An 18,833-nucleotide genomic window follows, 5' to 3' on the forward strand; every position below is an offset into this window, starting at 1 on the left:
ATATGAAAATATTTTTTTTTCCCAGAGGACCATATTTGATGGGGTGTGACGAGCAAAATCAAGAGACTGGGGTCAAAATGCTAACAATAATGAACGGAATACAGAACTCTTACTATACTCACATATGTTGCTAGAAGTAATAAAATACTCTTAAAAAGAGATGGTATGAATGAGTATTAAAGTTCCATTAATAAAATACTTGCTGTCTTCCTAATGGATAGTGTCATCCTAATGGTAGCTAACATTGTCTATGCACAATTTATACTCAATAATAGCTCATCTATTTAGACTAGGAACTTCTGCTACTTTGAAATTCTTAAAAGTATAAAATAAAAAAAACATGGGAGGGACATATAAAGAATAAGGCATGTCATTAGTTCAAATGTCTCCAAAGCAGCTTTGTTTTGTGGTGCAGGTGATCAAACCCAGGGCTTCACCCATTCAAGGCAAGTGCAATTCCCCCCTCAAAGGTACTTTGATAGTCATTGCATATACAGATATATGAAGCTCATAGTATCAACAGGTACTCAGTGTTTCTCAACGAGGGTGTCTGTGTGTGTGTGTGTGTGTGTGTTCATGTATGTCTGAATGATGGAAAGCACTATTACCATCTTGTAGATGAGGTCACGAAACACTGAGCATATTGTAATCAGAGGGTATCCTGCAAAGACTTAGTCAAAATGCAATAAATAATAAAATGCCCAGGTGCAAACAAGAAAGTGTATACTTGTGGGCAATAATCTTTTCATAGGCAAACAGCATCATGTAGGACCACCACCACCACCAAAAAAAAGGGGGAGGGAGACTAATGGTAAAGGTGGTTCCAAGCATTGGAACTCATTTCTTTTCTGTCACTAAAAGAAATGTCAGAAAGGGGGAGAAAGGTAAACATGGAGCTGAAGTGAGAAATCTTTTCTCTCTATTGCTGGCTTACTCAAGTCTTCTAAGCATAAAACTGTGACAACCAAAGATAACTGAGATTAAAACACTTCTCCACAGCAAGCTGGCCCTTCACTAAAATTTTTTTGTCTTCATAAAGATCCCATTTTTAAAATACACTACCTCAGACCCACCCCTATATTGTTTGTATTCCAGAGAAATTTTAATTGACATACCACACTGAATACTATTTCTCTGCTTGCCAAATAATGTTTTAGGAAGTTTTCAACTAAACAGCGATTTCATGTCACACTGAACACTATTTCTCTGCCTGGTAACTAATATTTTAGGAAGCTTTTTTCTAATCAGTGATTTAGCTGTCTATTTGGTTAAATTATATAAAAAGTCCTTATCCTTAATTATAAAATCTAGAAAGATGATTTAGAAATACTTGTAATTGCTAGGTGGCTGAGCTTCCTACTGTTACACATTCATACTTGTGCAAATGTTCACTGAGTCAAACATAAAATTCCTTAGATCTCCCAATGCATCAATTTCTATCAACACTCTAGAAGACTAAAGGCACTGGAGCCATTAACTAGATCATAAGGGCCAATGGCAAGGAGTCTTGAGGTGCCAACACTTACAGACGTGGGTGATCTGGACTGGAATCTGCAACGCTGCCATGGGGCTTGGAGAGATGGCTGTATTATCTTCCAAGCGGGCGACTCTGATCTGAACATGCTGTACACTGGAATTGCAATTACTGTTTGGAACTCCAGATCCTGATTTATTCTCCAAAAGCACTGGGTTGTTTTTTTGGTTCTCATGTAACTGTTTAAGACCTTTTATTAAGACTGAAGGGAGATGGGTAGACAAAAAGAACATTGACTCTCTGACAGACCACCGTCTAAGCATCAAGGGAAGGAGGGTGGGAGGAAGGCAAGGAGGGAAAGTATTTGCAGTAAATAGCTGTACACTGCACGTGAGAATAATAAAAATATCCAAACTATAACCTGTCTTTAAATCTTTGGAAACATCCATCATAAGAGGTTAAAAAGGGATTAAAAATTTTTTTGGGGATGGGAGTGGTCTTGCTATGTTGCCCAGGTTGGTTTCCAATTGTTGGTCCTAGTGATCCTGTAACTCTGCCCCTCAAGCTGCCTGGACTTAGAGACATGTGCCACCAAGCCTGCCCAGACTTTAAGAATTACTGGAAGCATACTGTTCTTGCCATCTGAATTATAACAAAATGGAAAGGGTGGACATTGTCAAGGACACGGAAATAAACATCTTCGTGTCCTAGGGCTTCTGGCAGAACTGTTTAGGAAGACTACTGGTAATGTCAATACATTGTTTCTATTTTTAAATGAACAATGCATTCTTCCACCAATGACTCAAGGGCTGCACTTGACTGCCAAACACAAAGATGTACTCAAGGTCTTTCAAGGGTTCCTTACTCTAGATTTTGCTCTTTTGGAGGGGTGCGAGGGGGTCCCTGGTGATCCTCCTGCCTTTGCTTTGTAAGTACTGGGATTACAGGTGTGAACCACGATGTCCAGCTTTTGCTCTTTCGTGATACTAATCCTCTGTAACTGGGAACTCAAATCCTCAGCATTGAATTTTTTGAAAACTGGAAGTTGGAGTGCCATAAGAGGAGAAATGAGTTTGGTAACCTCAAGCAGAGAGATTGTGTAACTTGAGTTAGCACCTAAATGCAAAAAAGGCAATGAAATGACAAATCTTTAAGCAAATCCAGTTAAAGATTCCCTGGAAACCCAGAGAGCCTATTTTCTACACTATAGGGTACCAGACTTTTCTCCAAATAACAAACTTAGCTAAGGTAGCTAAAAGTATGCAAGTCATTTTTGAGGAAGGTTTGTACTTAAATGAAAGCATGTAAAATTTATTCCGTCTTTATAGTTATGTGGAAGAATGAGAACGTGTAAATGTGTCCTCCCCTTACAGGCTTTGGGAATTAACTCATTGCATGCATTCTTCTGTAGGGCAGAAAAGACAGCTACTAAAAGAATTAGGGCAGGTTAAGTGAAAATCTGCCATAATAGCTTTTACGTGAGGCAAAGAACTAACCACTAACTTTTTAGGAGTAATACTGTAAGCAAGTCGTACGTTACCGGGAAACGAAACATCCTTATGGTTTGCAATTTGCCTTTTGATGGTCCACCATTTACTTCGAAGCCACTGTGGTGAACGGACACTGCTCCATCCCTCAGCTAAAAGATCCCAGTTTATGTCATTTTCATCGGCTACATCAAGCTCTGCTATCCTACAGATTACAAAAGAAATCTATTAGATCTTACATGTACTTACAAACCCCTTCTTGGTCCAGCAATCAAGGAATGGTAGGTGCCATTGTTAAATCAAAAGACTCGTGCGGTACAAGTGTAGAGCTGAGCAATGCTAGCGAGCAACCAGGGCCCTGTAAGTGGGAGAAGAGCCGCAGCGCCAGGGGAAGGGAGCAGGCTAGAACACAGCCACATGAAGGGTGGGCTTGGCTGGACACACAGCGCTGCAGTGTTTAGAGTTTGTTTTCCTGCTTTCTCAAGATACGGTTTTGGTGTAGCCCTGGCTGTCTTGGAACTCACTCTGCAGATCAGGCTGCCCTGAATTCATAGAGATCTGTCTGCCTCTGCCTCCCAAATGCTGGGTTTGGGATTAAAGGTAAATACCACCACCTCCCAGCTACATAGTTTTTTTTTTTTAATAAGTTATTTCTTGGCTCTAAGCTCTTCCATTTAAACTAAACATGTTTAGAAATTCATCATATATAAAAGAGACTTTGTTGAGAAAAAAATTTATCCTCCAGTCACCCCCCCAAGTGTCCTAAAGCTGTTTTTGAATTTGTGTGAGGCAGAAGTGCTTACTCTGATCTAGCTTGATGGTGTGTGTGACCGTTACACTAGGTCCTCACTGCCAACTAAGCACTAAGGACTAAAAAATCCTTACTCTACCACATTCCCGTAGGCTAGGGCTGCGGCCACTGGTGGGACAATGGGAAACTCCCCTGCCTAAGCCTCTGCATCTTCAGTCTGGCACTTCGCTTGAGCACTCCATCTACCATAAAGGGACAAACAGCTCACATAAAGTACTCAGGTCTTAAACATGGCTCTCCACAGAAAAGATGCTTTTCATTAGGCATTCAAGGAAATCAAGAGGAAAGTCCATCAAGACAGCTATAGAAATGAGGCAGGCTTTTGTTGCTAAAAGACTTGGGACACAAACCTTAAGATGAGATTGATTTCGTCTTCCTTGGTCCATTCAGTACCCCCACTCTGTTTCCAATTCAGGTAGTTGAGCCATTTAGAACGACATTGCTTTTCTGAGCGGGTACCCACTCTCTCAGCTACGGCCGCCCAAGACACGCCCTGTGTGACGATGTCACCTGGCTCTGTGCTTGTTAGTTCATGAACCACCTCTGCAAGTCTCTTCTCCTCCTCTTCTGTCCACTTCCCTGAGAAGGACATCATCCAGACACATTGTCATCTCCTCCAGCACTACAGGACCCAGCCCTGTATGGCCAAGTTCAATGCAAAGGATGAGCTGCTGGGCTGACGAGGTTATCTCCCAACAATGCTCAGTTGGGAAATGGCATTCCTCACTAGTGCACAGAAGCTCTGGGCTTCATCTAAAGCTTCATTCCTTAAGCTAGTCACACCAAAGAATGAGTGATAGACAGTTGGTGAAATTTCATGTTCTTGCTCTCTTACTTACTGGTAACAACATCAGAGGGCATATTCTTGATTTTACTTTAATTAGGTAAGGGATAAAGAAAAAGACATTTTGGAATCTGAAGCTAAACGAGAATTTTGTTTTTTTAATTAAAAGATTGAATATGGATTATGGATCCTTCAGGAATATTAAAACCAAAGGAGACTTATGAGAGCATTTATTCTAATCTCTGTTTTGCAGAGCAATTACGGTTTAGAAAGTTGGGACAATGGCAGAGTTTCCATATACCACTGTTTAATCAGGAATGGGCTTGATACAGTACATATGTATATATTAAGAGCTATATGCAGTCTGGCCAAGACACTGAGAAACTAATAATCATAAACTTATTTATGGAAAAAATGCAATTCAAGTTGGAGATTCACAAAAATATATCCCAACCTCTGAGACATGGACTGGTTCTTCCTGCTCTGAGACTTCCCTGCGCCTGAAGTTGTCACAAGCATAGGCTGTGTTCTAAGTTCAGTTAGAAAATGATTTCTGTATCTTAAAAAGCAGTGCTTTCCCAAGTGGAGCACCTCTGAACTGACACAGAACTGCAGCACAATGGTCTGAGGTGAAGTGCCGCTATGTCCTCGTTACCAGCGCTCAGCGCTGCTGGATTTGAAAGCACAAAACCCAGTTGGCTCTGTCTATTACACTGGAAGAAAAGACAAAGTCGAGGAGATGGTTGTTTAAATGAAGATGGATGGAGCACAGTATGTGCAGGGGCAGGAGTGCAGAGTGCCCAGGCAGTCCCCACAGCGCTCATGGCGCAGCGCTCACCCACAGCACAGCGCTCACCCACAGCACAGCGCTCACCCACAGCACAGCGCTCACTCACAGCACAGAGCTCGCTCACAGCATAGCCAGCGCTCACAGCACAGCGCTCACTCACAGCACAGCTCTCACAGCACAGCGCTCACTCACAGCACAGCGCTCACTCACGGCACAGTGCTCACTCACGGCACAGCGCTCACTCACAGCACAGAGCTCGCTCACAGCATAGCCAGCGCTCACAGCACAGCGCTCACTCACAGCACAGCTCTCACAGCACAGCGCTCACTCACAGCACAGCGCTCACTCACAGCCAGCGCTCACAGCACAGCGCTCACTCACAGCACAGCTCTCACTCACGGCACAGCTCTCACTCACAGCACAGCTCTCACTCACAGCACAGCTCTCACAGTACAGCACAGCTCTCACTCACTCACAGCTCTCACTCACGGCACAGCTCTCACAGCACAGCTCTCACTCACGGCACAGCGCTCACTCACAGCCAGCGCTCACTCACAGCACTCACTCACGGCACAGCTCTCACTCACGGCACAGAGCTCGCTCACAGCATAGCCAGCGCTCACAGCACAGCGCTCACTCACAGCACAGCTCTCACTCACGGCACAGCACTCACTCACAGCACAGCTCTCACTCACGGCACAGCTCTCACTCACAGCACAGCGCTCACTCACGGGCACAGCTCTCACTCACAGCACAGCTCTCACTCACAGCACAGTGCTCACTCACAGCACAGCTCTCACTCACAGCACAGCTCTCACTCACAGCACAGCTCTCACTCACAGCACAGTGCTCACTCACAGCACAGCTCTCACTCACAGCACAGTGCTCACTCACAGCACAGCTCTCACTCACGGCACAGCTCTCACTCACGGCACAGCTCTCACTCACAGCACAGCGCTCACTCACGGGCACAGCTCTCACTCACAGCACAGCTCTCACTCACAGCACAGCTCTCACTCACAGCACAGCTCTCACTCACAGCACAGCTCTCACTCACAGCACAGCGCTCACTCACAGCACAGCTCTCACTCACGGCACAGCTCTCACTCACAGCACAGCGCTCACTCACAGCACAGTGCTCACTCACAGCACAGCTCTCACTCACGGCACAGCTCTCACTCACGGCACAGTGCTCACTCACAGCACAGTGCTCACTCACAGCACAGCTCTCACTCACGGCACAGCACTCACTCACAGCACAGCTCTCACTCACGGCACAGCGCTCACTCACAGCCAGCGCTCACTCACAGCTCTCACTCACGGCACAGCTCTCACTCACGGCACAGTGCTCACTCACAGCACAGCTCTCACTCACGGCACAGCTCTCACTCACAGCACAGCGCTCACTCACGGGCACAGCTCTCACTCACAGCACAGCTCTCACTCACAGCACAGCTCTCACAGCACAGCGCTCACTCACAGCACAGCTCTCACTCACGGCACAGCGCTCACAGCACAGCGCTCACAGCACAGCTCTCACTCACAGCACAGCACAGCTCTCACTCACAGCACAGCTCTCACAGCACAGCTCTCACTCACGGCACAGCTCTCACTCACGGCACAGCGCTCACAGCACAGCTCTCACAGCTCGCGCTCACTCACAGCCAGCGCTCACAGCACAGCGCTCACTCACAGCACAGTGCTCACTCACAGCACAGCGCTCACTCACGGCACAGCTCTCACAGCACAGCTCTCACTCACAGCACAGCTCTCACTCACGGCACAGCTCTCACAGTACAGCACAGCTCTCACAGCACAGCGCTCACTCACAGCACAGTGCTCACTCACAGCACAGCTCTCACTCACAGCACAGCTCTCACTCACAGCACAGCTCTCACCCACAGCACAGCTCTCACTCACAGCACAGCTCTCACTCACAGCACAGCTCTCACCCACAGCACAGCGCTCACTCACGGCACAGCGCTCACTCACAGCACAGCGCTCACTCACAGCACAGCTCTCACAGCACAGAGCTCACTCACAGCACAGCGCTCACTCACAGCACAGCGCTCACTCACAGCACAGCTCTCACTCACGGCACAGCTCTCACTCACGGCACAGCGCTCACTCACAGCACAGCTCTCACTCACAGCACAGCTCTCACAGCACAGCTCTCACTCACGGCACAGCTCTCACTCACGGCACAGCGCTCACAGCACAGCTCTCACAGCTCGCGCTCACTCACAGCCAGCGCTCACAGCACAGCGCTCACTCACAGCACAGTGCTCACTCACAGCACAGCTCTCACTCACGGCACAGCTCTCACTCACGGCACAGCGCTCACTCACAGCACAGCTCTCACTCACAGCACAGCTCTCACTCACGGCACAGCTCTCACAGCACAGCTCTCACTCACGGCACAGCTCTCACAGTACAGCACAGCTCTCACTCACAGCACAGCTCTCACTCACGGCACAGCTCTCACTCACAGCACAGCTCTCACTCACGGCACAGCTCTCACTCACGGCACAGCTCTCACAGCACAGCGCTCACTCACAGCACAGCGCTCACTCACAGCACAGCTCTCACTCACGGCACAGCTCTCACTCACGGCACAGCTCTCACAGCACAGCACAGCGCTCACTCACGGCACAGCGCTCACTCACAGCACAGCGCTCACTCACAGCACAGCTCTCACTCACGGCACAGCTCTCACAGCACAGCACAGCGCTCACTCACAGCACAGCTCTCACTCACAGCACAGCTCTCACTCACGGCACAGCTCTCACTCACGGCACAGCTCTCACTCACAGCACAGCGCTCACTCACAGCACAGCTCTCACTCACAGCACAGCTCTCACTCACAGCACAGCGCTCACTCACTCACAGCTCTCACTCACAGCACAGCTCTCACTCACAGCACAGCGCTCACAGCACAGCTCTCACAGCACAGCGCTCACTCACAGCACAGCGCTCACTCACGGCACAGCGCTCACTCACAGCACAGCGCTCACTCACAGCACAGCGCTCACTCACAGCACAGTGCTCACTCACAGCACAGCTCTCACTCACAGCACAGCTCTCACTCACAGCACAGCGCTCACTCACAGCACAACCCTCACTCACAGCACAGCCAGCGCTCACAGCCAGCGCTCACAGCACAACACAGCCAGCACTCACGGCACAGCCAGCGCTCACAGCACAGCTCTCACTCACGGCACAGCTCTCGCTCACGGCACAGCACAGCACAGCGCTGGCGGTACCTGTGTTGCAGGTGTCCTTCATCAGGCGGCAGCGGTCTTTGACAGAAGAGGCGCTTCTTCCTAGGGCCGCCCCTATTGTTGCCCAGTCATTGCCATGCTTTATCCGGAGCCTAGAACAAGAGTCTGCCAATCAGCATTTGGTTCAACTGTTTTCTCCCTTTTAATTTCATCACTTATTCTTCATTCTTCTTCTTCCCTTTTGACTGGTATGGAAGTTGTGGGCAGCAATACTTTTGAGAGCCAAAGTTTGAAAGTGTGGCCTTTTATTGGGGTCCACAGTTGTCTGTGGGTGAAAAAAAACAGGCAGCAATTGCCCTTTTCCTGGGTCAGAGAAGAAATAGATAACTTGGATATGTGTTCAAAAAGACCGATTTTCCCCTCAGGTTATTGACACAAATCCCAGGCAATCCCCAGAGTTTTTCCTTTTGAGCACATTCCTAACAACTCTTCCTTAGACACCTAAGAAGTCCAACAGATCTCCAGAAAGAGGATCTACTTTCGATCTTCTTCAGATATACATAGCCTGTCACACTGTATCCACGACCGTAGCTCAATGAAGTGAAAGAAGCTTCTGGAGATCCAGCAACCCTTACCAAGTAGTGCCAGGCAGATATTCAAGATGACATTCACCAGGTCAGGCTTATGCCTTTGATCCTGGTAATAATTCCCTACATGTAGTGTACAGGCCAATGAAAACGTTGATTTAATTTCTTTTGGAATTCCTGTTATAGTGGTTTCATCAAACACCTGGTAACTGACAACAGAATACTAATTTGTCTATTATGGGCATAGCTAATATATAACTTCTAACAGAAATTAATGCTTTTTTAAATAGTCTGACGAAATTATACCAGTCTGCCAAAAAGCTTAGAATTATGGATTTAAGGAATTAAAAATAAGACAAAAAGCTAAATAATTACAGTCAATGAAAACAAAACTGAGAACTTACTCCTTGAGCTTCTCAATTTCTTCAGGAGTGTATCTAGAAATTCAGAAAAATGGAAAAGAAATTAATTCAATATAAAATGCTAAAAACATTACCAAAACCCAGTTTTATTTAGAGACCTGAAAATTAAACCATATAGCATATGGATAATATTTGTAAAGTGTTTTAAAGTGACTTCTTAAAAGTTAAAATAGCCAGGCGTTGGTGGCGCATGCCTTTAATCCCAGTACTTGGGAGGCAGAGGCAGGTGGATCTCTGTGAGTTCGAGGCCAGCCTGGTCTACACAGAGAGTTCCAGAACAGCCTCCAAAAAACAATACAGAGAAACCCTGTCTTGAAAAACAAACAAACAAAAAAGCTAAAAAACCCAGTAATTAGTTTTAGCTATCATATACATATATACAGTATTTTCTCTATGGAAGTCCAGTATTTAAAACATGTACCTATCTCATGTTACCTAGCTGTTCCTTTATTTCAAAGTTATGTCTAGGGACGTTGAAATTGCAACTACTCCAATAGACTTATGGATAACATAGTACATAATAAAAAGAGAAAAATTCTTATTTTTTTTCTAGCCAGGAATAAAACCTTTTTATTTCCACAGCCAATATAATGTTCTTTTATACATTAAAATAAATACTTTTGTCTGAAAATTATAAGGCTGTCCAGTACATGGAAGATTTTTAAAAATTAGTCATATCATTCATTCTTGAGCCAAAAAATTCTTTTTTTTTTTTTTTTTTTGGTTTTACGAGGCAAGGTTTCTCTGTATTGTTTTGGAGGCTGTCAGTCCAGCCTGGCCTCGAACTCACAGAGATCCGCCTGCCTCTGCCTCCCGAGTGCTGGGATTAAAGGCGTGCACCACCACCGCCTGGCGAGCCAAAAAATTCTTTTTGCCCACCCTCATAAAACATTAAGTTGATTCCCTTCAGGATTCACATGTATTCCCACTGGCAGCCTGCTGACAGAATAGAGAAAAACCAGCCCTGGGAGCTCAATAGTGTCTATCAGATCATACTAATGCCACCTAAAATCCCAGCGACAAAAGCATCAGCAATATCACAGAACCATCACCTTTCCATAAATGCTTGTTTAGCAGAAATCTATTCACCATTGCTAGCCAAGTTTTTTCTACTCTGATTTTCATTAAAAATAAATGAAGTCACTAACCTATATTCCCAAATCAAACAGGAAATAAAATGCTATCAACTAATCTGGAGTTCTTTTAACACTCCCCACATCTTTAACCACCCCAATTTTTAATTTCTACAAAGCAAACTATGACATAGTAAACTCAATCACGTTAATCTAAAGTAAGGTAGTTCAGATTTCTACTTTCTAAGTGAGCACTTATTATGAAGTTTCAGCATATGCTAGCACCTGTCAGATACAATTATCAGTAAGGTCTCACAGCTGCGTTCTCTTCCGGAATGAACTCTAACAAATGGCACTTCCATAGCCCTTTCCCCAGCCACAGGAAGACATGCAGCATTAATGCTTTTCATACTTTCCCACATGGTTCCTGTCGTCATACATGCGCAGCACTCTTCTGTAAACTGCAAACAAAGGCCGGTTCAGCCCCCACGCTATAGTCCTGTAGAAATCCTTTCTTTCATCTTTTGACATCTCAAAGATGATTTCTGTAGCATCTTTTATTCCACGTGCCTAAATGGGTTACATTTCATTGATTTAGGGATTTCTGATACAATGCATGTGGATATATTGTGCTTTTAAACTAGTTTTAATGTTAAAGGTCAACAATGACATTCAGAGAAAGACCGTAAGTCTAAACTCTAAATAAACTTTAAAATGTTGCAATAGTTATTCAAGTGATACTAAGGGCACCAAAATAAACTACCAATTAAAACAACTCATAAGTTTCTGTCTAAATTTTATTTAAAATTTATAAAAATTAAAAATAAACATGAAATGAAGAAAATCAAGATCAAAATTGATCATTAGCAATCAAATACATTGAAAAATAAGTTTTAAAGCTCATTCTTTGAAAGGATCAATTAGGAATAAATTTTGAAATGACACATTTCTGGCAAAAATAAAAGGCATAAATACTAGAAAGGAAAAAAAATGTGACCTAAGTAGAGACACTACAGAGACTGAAAAACAAATGAGCATTATAAACAACTTTATAAGTCTGAATTTACATAAAATGACCAAACTCCTAAAAACAGTCAACTTACCAAAATGAATTCTGGAAAAGATAGAAAATCAGAGATATAAACCAGAAAAGTAAAAAAAAAAAATCTGTTACTATTAATCTTACCATAATGAAAGTGCTGATCCAAGTGATATTATGAATAAAAACTACCAAACATTTAAGAGAAAATGTCTGTGGTGGTAATTTCTGGTTTTATTAGGCTAACATACCCTCAATAACAAATCCCAATGAGGAAGATTTCAGAAGAGAATTTACTCATTACACAAGGCCGGAAGCCCGCTGCTCAGCACAGAGCTCAGAGATGCACAGAGAGCATGGCCGTCCTGGCAGAGGCTGCCCTACAATCACTACTGCTGACTGAGAGCAGCACGTCTACAGAAAACGCCAAATTTCAAACTACGGAGGAAATACTCATAAATGACAAGACTCGTACAGAATCAGGGTTAGCTGTAGACCTGATAAAGGAACATCAGAAATACACACTTGAAAAGATTTATTTGTAGAGGTTGTCAAGTATATATTGATAGCTAAAAGGTTGAGGTGAAAAAAAAAACGCAAACAAACAAGCACTGTGTGAGTTGCCAAATACCAAATCAATAAATAGACATTTGCATTTCTATACAAAGGTTATGAAAATCTTCTATGGAGAATACAGAATTTAAAAAGTATTATAATTCTTACAAAGAGAGTCAGTGTGATTCTAATAAAAACTTCTATCAGGATCTCATTCTCTACAAACTAAGTTTCTAACAGAAGAGGGCTAAAAATAGCCAAGACGCTCATGAAGGGGCTTGCCCTTTCAGGTATTAGACCATTCAGGCTAGCGTTAAATTGGTACAGGTAAGGTGATAACAGAAAGATAAGCTTGGGAAAAAAGATGTTTACACTGTACAAAATGCTGGGGCAGTTCTCATCCATACACAGAAAGAACTGAAGCCCTATTTCACAATAGTTGGGGATGTGAATTTATAAAAATGTGAACAGGACAATAAATAATAGGTTCATACCTATGAGATGTCTTACACAAGCATGAAAAATCAAGTTTAAATGAAAAAAAAAGATATTGAAATTAAGAATGTCCATTAAATGTTATTCAAAGAGAAAGAAAAGACAGGTTCTAAATTTTGACAAGGTATCTGTAAAGAATGACTTATAAACCTTTAATATATACCAAATATTATGAACATCTAGCAGAAAACAAAAAGCAAAAAAAAAAACCTATAGCAAAATGTGTAAAAAACACAAAGAGGAATTTAAAAACACAGTGGTCAATAAGCATAATTTAAAAAGAATAAAATAAGCAATCCTGTGTAATGAGAAATCTGAAATATATTTGCACAGTAATACAGTGAAACAAATCAATGGTAAAAATCACAATACTGAGCAAGAGAGTCAATTTATGAAATGCCATCTTTTTAACCTAAGTGTCAAAACTAACTAAAATCAAAGTGGTGCATGTCTTTCAAAAAAAGTTTAGAATCTTTTCTAACTCATTCATTCTAGTTTCAGAATTGCAGGCAATTAAACACAGGTAAATCCAAGCTAAACGCAAACACTTACATGCTTGGCACTGTGGGACAACATGAATTGGGCATGTTTGTCCTTCTCAATTTTGCTTGTGGCCGTTGCTTTCATTTATCATTTTGCCCAGAATATGGACTAACACTTAACCAATGAGAAAGCTGTGTTTAAAAGTGGCTCCTCAGCATCTCAGCATAAGACCAAGAATTCAAAAGTAAATTACCTTTGCCGCTTCCCAAGACTGATGCATCTTTTCAACACTGCCTATTCCTGCCAATCCTACCATTAGTCTCCAAATGACCTAAAACCAAAACTTTCAAGTGATTCCAACTCTTCCTTAACGGGACTGGAGCACTTGCCCAGCAGCTTTCTCTGGCCATCCTCACCTAGCCTGCTGGGCCCTTTTGCAGTTCTCAAGTCTTCCTCAGGACCACTGAAATGGAAGGGTCCTTGAGACTGTCTACTCAAATCTGCTAGGCAAGAAACCACACCCTTAGTTTCCCAAATCTGGTGTTTCTTACCATGTTGTACTGCTGTATCTAGATGTTTAGCATTTTCTGGCCACCCATGTCTCCTTCCACCAGGTAAGCATTTAATCACTGTCTATAACACCCTCTCCTCCTCAATTTATGTGACCAGAGGACAACTTACATTCTCAAAATTTACTTACTTCTTGTTTTTTTTAAAAAACAGACTAGGCAAAAACATTTTGTTCACCATTTGTAGAGAACTTATAATAAGAATGGATATTTTTTAAGCTTATAGTTTACAAAGCTCACCTTAGACAACTGCAGTTAAAATTTAGTTTAGGAATATACATCCAGGAGGCAACAATGTATTTGCATATGTCAAACAATGCTAACAGATAATAAGGAGGGTACACGGCTATCCCAAGCAATGCTGACAATCTACACTTCAAACCTCAGACTCTTCCTCCACCTCAAAGGAAGGTAGCAAGGCTCTGCAGAGGATTCTGTAAGAAGAGTATCGGTCTCCACCACCAATCTAACTACACTATCAGCTTTTCCTTACGGTTTATTACTTCTCATTTTCTGAACAATAAAGGTCTACTTATTTGACCTGGCCTTTATGCCAGTTGTTCCAAGGCTGCCTATCTAGTTTCCAGTTAATGGGTTCATGTAACGTGGTGGCTTGTTTGTAATCATAGTACCACAAAGGCTGAAGGAGGCCTGCCACAAGTCTCCAGTCAGCCAGGACTACACAGCGAGTTTCAGGCTACAAAGTACGACCCTGCCTCAAAATACAAACCAAATTCTTTTTTTTTGCTTAGTTGTTCCAATCCTGAGAATAAACAAATTTCCCCTGAATTCTTAAGGTGCAACTCATACACAGCATTTGCATGGGAGAAACCTTAGATAATTCTTCACTGTTTTCTTTTTTTCCACAGATAGGACCTATTGAGGATTCTTGTCTCTAGTGACTCCTCAAAAATTCTACATCCAATGGACATTAGTAAAGATGACAAGAACTGCAAGATAACAGCCTATGCAAATGAATTTAAAGTTGATTAAAAAAAAAAAGCAATGAAACTAGTATGATTTAAGTTGAAAGAAGATGCAAACCCCAGGGTGTGGACAAGCTGAACTCTCAGGCTATCTGAAAAGATAAGGAAAGCCTTAGGAAGTCGAGAAGTTACGAAGATTTCTGTCCTAACTTCATCAAGTAACTAAAACTACTTTGTGGTTAAAATTCAAAATTTGTTTTAAAAATATAACACTACCCTCATAGATCTTGAAATTATTAAGGCATCAATCTTGTTATAAAAACCAGTGAGACACTCACAGAAATGACACAGTACTACCTGGGTACGCTTGCAATCATCAGCATACAAAGTACTGAACCCTGAAAACTGTTTCATGGGTACCTTCAGATAGCGCTCAATGTTGTTCATCAAAATATCGATTTCTTCCTTGGACCACATCCCCTGCTTCCATTTGTGTCCTTTAAAAAAATAGTATAAGTAAAAGAACTATTACACAAAATACCCTTTGAGAGGAATAAAATACAGCAGTTTTCTTTGTGATAGAATTGCCACTGCAAATAGAACTGGGCTAATCTAGTTTTTCATTCGTCTGAAACATCCTCGAGTGTGGTAATTGTTGTAACCTACTGAATAAAGATAATGAAACAATTTTTAATGTACTACTTCTCTTTCAGAAGAATAAAACTACTGAGACAAAAGTAAGGAGAGTCAAATCATAGTCAAAAGATTGGAAAACTTTCATTAAGAAATTAATTTTATAGGCAAAAGAATAAGCACAGAAGATTCTAGGGCTAAATAAACATAATCAGCTGGATACCAAGTGAATAAATGTTAAGAGTATCACCGTATTGTGGCTGAGATTTATTCACGTGTCTCTGCTTCTTTGCACACCACTGTTTGGCTCTTTGATAACAGCTTCCCCAGCTATGCTGGTGAGCAGCACAGCACTGTAAATGCTATCTCACTTAAGCTTCTAAGAGACTCTCCAACACAAGTAAGACTCATTTTCTCCTCTTACAAGCAATAACTGACTTGTCTCTTAAATGTCACCACAGTTTATCTGTTCAAAAATAACGCGGCAAAACTTAAGTTTGTATTAGAAATAAAAAGGTAATAGTCATTGTAGAATAAATGGCATAGTGGTATCATTCATGGTGAAATTTAAATCCATCAGAAAGTTCAATTCAGAATCTTGATGACAACAGGCCTTTTTAGGCCCATGGCTTCCAGTACTGGGATCCAAACTTCAGTTTATTGTACCTTTGTTAGTGAGAGAATCCTTATCTTCTTTAGTTGTAAACCATGCTTGGCTAACCGCTGAAACTTCCTCAGTACCCAATGGAGATATTTCATCTAGTTGATCATTCTGTAAAATCTTTAAAAAGAAAAAAGGAGGGGGGGAGGGTGAGCAGCTTGATTTAATGCCCAGCCTGATTGACATTTGTTCATGCTAGGAATTATAAAATTCTAATATAATAATTCACTTTCATGTATGCATTGTCTTAAGCTTTTTATATTTTGGGCCGATACTGCACTACTTAAATCATTATATGGGTGTTATGGTACATACCTAATATCCTGGCATTTGGGAGGCCAAAGCAGGGTAATTTTGAGTTTGCCAGCCTGTGCTATATAGTGAGATTCTGCTTCAGAAAATGAAAATAGGATATTCAGCTTTTACCCCTAATATCTGACTCTGGATTTTTATTATGAAGACCAATTAGAGCTTGTGCTACAGTGTATAGTTGTGCATGCCTTTAGTCCCAGTACGTGGGAGGAGGAGGCGGAGGCTGGCAGATCTCTGTTCAAGGCTGCCTGGTCTACACAATGAGTTCCAGGATACTCAGATCCATAAAGAGATCCTGTCTCAAAAGAAAATGAAAAACAACCAACCTAAGAAAAAAGACATTCAGCTACACTCTGGTGGCGCACACCTTTAATCTCAGCACTTGGGAGGCAGAGGCAGGCAGATCTCTAAATTCGTGGCCAGTCTCGTCTACAAAGCTACACAGAGAAACCCTGTCTCGAAAAACCAAAAAGATACTCCAAAATCATTTGGATATTTTGTATGCAAAATGAACTTTTCCATCCAGTTGACATCAGCTTCAGATAGGAAAAAGTGGTCTCCTGTCCTTGGATGTTATGACTGGCTAATGTCCTCATGGGTGATTTTCTCTGACCTAATAGTTTCTTCATAAAAGATTATCAGACTTACTTAAATTACTGCAAAACTACTGTCTGTTTTACTTAATTTTGTGTAAGCTTGTGAAGATAGTGTTCAAAACCTAAGACGGTTTACACCAGCATGATCTTTATATACTCATCACTGGCAGTTTTAGTATATTCAGACTAAGTAGGCAGGAAGAAAGCTACACAGAACAGACTTGACCCTGGGCATAAAGGCAATGACATTGTAAAGCGGACATATTTGGCAACAGTGCTACCACATCATGTATGGCGCTGTCATAGGCACATAAGGAGAGTCACATGATTAACTGTCATTTGGTTTAGTCTCTGGTCTAAATATGCTGCTGTGCTAAGTCACTGCCTGGAGGTAAATTCTAAGAACCGAATGGACCGTTTCTCTTATCAACAGAGACTGAGCTAATCTGAAGAGGAACGGAATTGTCGCAGGAGATCTGTTTGCTCTGTCCCCCGGAACTGTCAATAAACTGAACCTTGATACAGAGGAAGGAATTCACGCTCAGTTAACCAGAATAAGCCAAAGTTTTTTGGTCAACTCAGATGTGGAGAGTGGGAGACAGGGAGGAAGGATGAGGGGCTCAGGAGTTTCTTGGGTCTTTTTGGATCTTGGAAAAGCAGAGGAGGGTTTTCTGTCACTGGATCTACCAGGTTCATACCCTACTCCTGACTACATTTTAATAATAATAGAATAATTTAGATAATCATTACATCTGGCACACACATGGGCATTACTAAATCACACCACACCAAGGCGGTAAGCCCGCCACTTTGCAACCACTGCTGCAGCCAGCTTTGTCTCCTGCCCACAGGCCTTCCGTGCCTGGTTTTCTGTTGCAGTCTTCCTACAGTAGCCTCCAGCAGCTGCCCACCCCTGGCCCCAAATGTCACTGGGGTAATCTGGGGACTGGCTCATGTCCTCATTTCACGCCATACGGGCCTTCCCTGGACCCCCTCCATGGGCGATGAGCCCAGGCCAGCTCTGCTGCCTTAAGAGCCACTGGGGGCTTGGGCTTTTACTGCTGCCGCCACTGCCAGTGTCCACCTGTGTCCAGCTACACTAAGCAGCGACAGCTAGCTGCGCCCCATCCCTCGACTGAGTGCCACTGACACAGCTGGTTACACTCGTGCATAGCTCTGCCTTCACTGCCATTGTCACCAGATCTGGTGAGGCACCTGACAATTCTTAAAGGGAGAATTAGGCTCATATAAAAGAGAGGGGGGCGGGAATCTTTCCAATGTTGAGAATTGGAAATATCACAATGCAGAGTTAGTGCTACTATGAATAGCTTACAAACAGAAAAAATAAATGAGGGGATAAACAATTTAGCTAGGACTGACATGTCAATCATAATTATTATCAGTTTGGTAATTCATATCTTATTCTTAAAAAAGCCATTTGGCAATTGTGCTAAATATGTAAGATACAAGCCTTAGAAAGACTTACTATTGATAACAAACTTTAAAAAGATTTGATACTAGTAGGATACAAGCCCATGAAGGATTTACTACTGATAAGATACAAGCCTTAGAAAGACCTACTAATGAAAACAAAACAAAAACAAACAAAACCCTCAGACACAGAGGAATTGAGCAAAACCTCACACATTGCATTATGAAACTGAACAGGAGAGGCCCAAGGTTATTAGGAAATTCCTTAAATTTATCCATATCATATCAGATGATAGATAACCTTAAGCCTATTCAAATGCTAATTGGAATCCTGAAGAAACGTTAGATTTGAAGAGACTGAAGGAAACAGTCATTTTAATTCATCTTTGTAAGGCAGATAGATGTTATATTCATGGGCCATTCAGAACAGAATTACTCCACAAGACTGGAAAGATTTATTCACAGCAATGTTAGAAGCTGGTCC

The 18,833-nt window shown here is 42.5% G+C and overlaps 1 protein-coding gene across 5 annotated transcripts in view; it reads right to left on the bottom strand.

Moving 5' to 3' along the window:
* Dmtf1 (cyclin D binding myb like transcription factor 1) overlaps nt 1-18,833 on the bottom strand; it is a 58,126-nt gene that overhangs the window by 6,455 nt on the left and 32,838 nt on the right. For 4 of the 5 annotated variants that reach the window (XM_005083590.4, XM_040728779.1, XM_040728778.1 and 1 more), the window contains 8 exons: nt 16,016-16,130; nt 15,137-15,213; nt 11,062-11,219; nt 9,559-9,591; nt 8,610-8,719; nt 4,123-4,351; nt 3,015-3,166; nt 1,527-1,736 (listed from right to left, as the gene is read on the bottom strand). In XM_005083590.4, coding sequence (XP_005083647.1) covers nt 1,527-1,736; nt 3,015-3,166; nt 4,123-4,351; nt 8,610-8,719; nt 9,559-9,591; nt 11,062-11,219; nt 15,137-15,213; nt 16,016-16,130 — 1,084 coding nt within the window. The remainder of the gene's footprint in view (nt 1-1,526; nt 1,737-3,014; nt 3,167-4,122; nt 4,352-8,609; nt 8,720-9,558; nt 9,592-11,061; nt 11,220-15,136; nt 15,214-16,015; nt 16,131-18,833) is intronic. The other variant, XM_005083591.4, reaches the window with a different exon arrangement.

Source organism: Mesocricetus auratus, unplaced genomic scaffold (assembly GCF_017639785.1).
Source record: "Mesocricetus auratus isolate SY011 unplaced genomic scaffold, BCM_Maur_2.0 Super-Scaffold_100019, whole genome shotgun sequence".
NCBI classification, from domain to species: Eukaryota; Metazoa; Chordata; class Mammalia; order Rodentia; family Cricetidae; genus Mesocricetus; species Mesocricetus auratus.